The sequence below is a fragment of the Octopus bimaculoides genome, chromosome 25 (assembly GCF_001194135.2).
Source record: "Octopus bimaculoides isolate UCB-OBI-ISO-001 chromosome 25, ASM119413v2, whole genome shotgun sequence".
Lineage (NCBI taxonomy): Eukaryota > Metazoa > Mollusca > Cephalopoda > Octopoda > Octopodidae > Octopus > Octopus bimaculoides.
Window position 1 is genome coordinate 16,899,620 of NC_069005.1, and position 2,935 is coordinate 16,902,554.

At 33.4% G+C, this 2,935-nt stretch overlaps 1 protein-coding gene across 1 annotated transcript in view; it reads right to left on the bottom strand.

Annotated features, from left to right (window-relative positions):
- Positions 1-2,454: 2,454 nt before the first annotated feature.
- LOC106869287 (trypsin-2) overlaps positions 2,455-2,935 on the bottom strand; it is a 44,902-nt gene continuing 44,421 nt past the window's right edge. Inside the window, exon 6 of the mRNA XM_014914959.2 lies at positions 2,455-2,841. Coding sequence (XP_014770445.1) covers positions 2,680-2,841 — 162 coding nt within the window. The 3' untranslated portion in view covers positions 2,455-2,679. The remainder of the gene's footprint in view (positions 2,842-2,935) is intronic.

The following is a 2,935-nucleotide window of genomic DNA, read 5'->3' on the forward strand; positions in this document are numbered from 1 at the left end:
TTTAAACATTTTTATTACGCAATGTAAAACTTTAAATATCACATACATGCTAACAAATATGTTTTTCCAATATAATTAATTCACATTTTACATATGTGAAATATAAGTAAATTATTTACATTATTTACATTTGACGGATATTTCTCCTCATCTTGTTTGTTGTTAACACAACGTTTCGGCTGATATACTCTCCAGCCTTCATCAGGTGTCCTGGGGAAATTTTGAACCTGGGTTCTCATTCCTAAGGTATTTTTCTGATGTTATTATTATTATTCTTATTGTTCAGGTCATTGCCTGGAATCGAAATCGGAATCTTGGGTTAGTAGCCCGCGCTCTTAACCACCACGCCATATGCCCGACTGGGACAAATATCTGCCAAAAGTAAATAACGTAAATAATGTACATAATTCCTCATCTTTCAAATATAGAACTGTATGAAATATAAATGTTTGAAATAAATACATGGAAATACATGTTTATTGTTAGGTCCTTCATGTCTAAGAATACAGCTTTTACCTTTATCTCTTACTTCTCACCCTCTACCTAATTACTATAACCAACCTAACAACGTCTATAAGACATTTTAAAGCAATGAAGAAACCCCAAGAGAAGAAGGCTTTCAATTTGACGGTGATCTGGAAGGGTAACGAGGACCTGACTGATTTAAAGTATAATCTGGAAGACAACGATCTAGACAATATGTTTATTGAAAGCGAAATAGGGAGTCAGGATAAAGCAATCAGAACAAACACCTTCGTTAAATGCCAGAAACAGTCTATCGGCGTGTTGGAATGGAAGCGATTTTAATGAAAAATCGAAGACAAAATTCACAAAGAAAATCAATGTAAACAAATTCAGTATTTTAATACACTTCCTTTATAGTTTAATCTAATCACAACAAAGCCTTGTAAATCCCTTAGAAAAAATTGCAACCACATGCCAGGCTTGTACAGAGTTACAGGAGTACTGTGAGTCAGAAAGGAAATTATTCTTTCCCTTTGTAATAAAATATGTATGCTAATATGGGAAAGGAAACGAATTCAGGCAGTTTGTATTTTCCTTCAAAAGTTAAGCAAGTAATTAAAGCAAAAAAGTTTTGCAAATAATACATGAAAATGTCGTTGACGTCATAAGAATTTTATAAACGTTCGAGAAAATGCGAAATAATTTTTGTTTTAGAATAGTATATCTCGATGCACTCACATATGAAGATATGTAAATATATATTAGATTGAAAAACCCTTTTGGATAATAAAAATCGAAGGCTGGCCGTGGGACACGACCAACATCTCATGTAGATATGACAGATGTTCTACCATTCGATTTTTTCTATTTAAAGTGGCTTTTCAACCCAATATTTACATGGTATTATTTATAGCATTAATGTGTGCTTCGAGATATACTATTCCAAACAAGAATTAATAATTAAGAATATTTTTTCACATAAATTTGAGTCAGTTCGTATTAACAGTCTATTGTATTATTTTGCCAAATGCTATTGTTATGTATATATTATATGTATATATTATATTGATATGTATATATCATTTGTAAATGCATATGTGGCATACTCAGGTCCGCGTGACAGGTAATTCATGATGAATATGAAACAGCTGAGTGCTTGCATGGCACAAGGTGAATTGTATTACTCGCAATTTTTGCATTCTCATTGATACGGATATGTGTGTATGTATGTGTCGGAGGGATGCGTGTGAATGAGTGAATGTGTACATATTAAAGACAGAGATAATTTAATGTAAACGACCATCAAACTGATTCCAGGAGGTCAATTGTTTCTTTTATAATTGTCATAAAATATCATGTATTTGTCATTTTATTCTGGCAAACAGCCATTTGTATTGCTGTTCGTGTTCCAGCATGGCAGCATCAGGGGGTACTTGTAGGAGATATTTGTTACAATGATGGTAGTAATCTCAATTAGGAAAACATTTTTTAAAATACCTCTTGATCTTTCTTTTCAAAACTGTAATCAGATTTTTAAAAAGTGATGCATCGGATACATACAGTTTCATTCGTTATATTACGAGCATTGTAGTGCCTTATAGGATTGTTGTAGAGAAAGAGAAAGAAAAGTAGATCAACCTAATATATGTATCCAGTGCGTAGTAGTATTGTATTGAAAATATTTACCTAATATTCATATTTCTAGTAGTGCTATTTTCTGTATGTTGTATGACTGGACCTACTACCTTAACGACACCTAAAGTGGTGGTGTTAAATCAAGTGGAGCGTTAGCGCCAGCCACCCAACTAAAAACACCCAAGGACCAAGTGGTGGTGATATGTTACAACGACCATTGAAACTAACATTACACAAAACCCTGTGGTTGTGGTGATGCGTTAAAGCAACCACCCAAACTAACGTGACCATAGAACCAAATGGTGAAAATTGAGATCTGTGTTGTCTTTACAACTTAAAAACAAAGCAATTGAATATATATATATAGGAATTATTTATTATTGATCTTTTCAAACAATATGGATACATTTAAGGTATCTTCTATCCTTTGTCTTGTTGTAAGTAGTAGTAGTAGTAGTAGTAGTAGTAGTAGTAGTAGTAGTAGTAGTAGTAGTAGTAGTAGTAGTGGTGGTGGTGGTGGTGGTAGTAGTAGTAGTAGTAGTAGTAGTAGTAGTAGTAGTAGTAGTAGTAACCATGATGTTATTGTTCCACTGAGTTCATAATATTATCAATCCATTCTCTATAGTAAGCAATACTAGTGAAGAGACTGGCCTCTTTGTGGCAGTCTAAGCCATGTGATATCACTCCCGCAAGAACCATATTGTTTTCATGAGGACAAATCAAAGGACCGCCGGAATCTCCCTAGAAGTAAAGAGAAGACGAAAGAGTTTATGAAACAGGGAAGATAATAAGCTGCAAAGCGAATCATACATATGTATATATGTGTATATATATA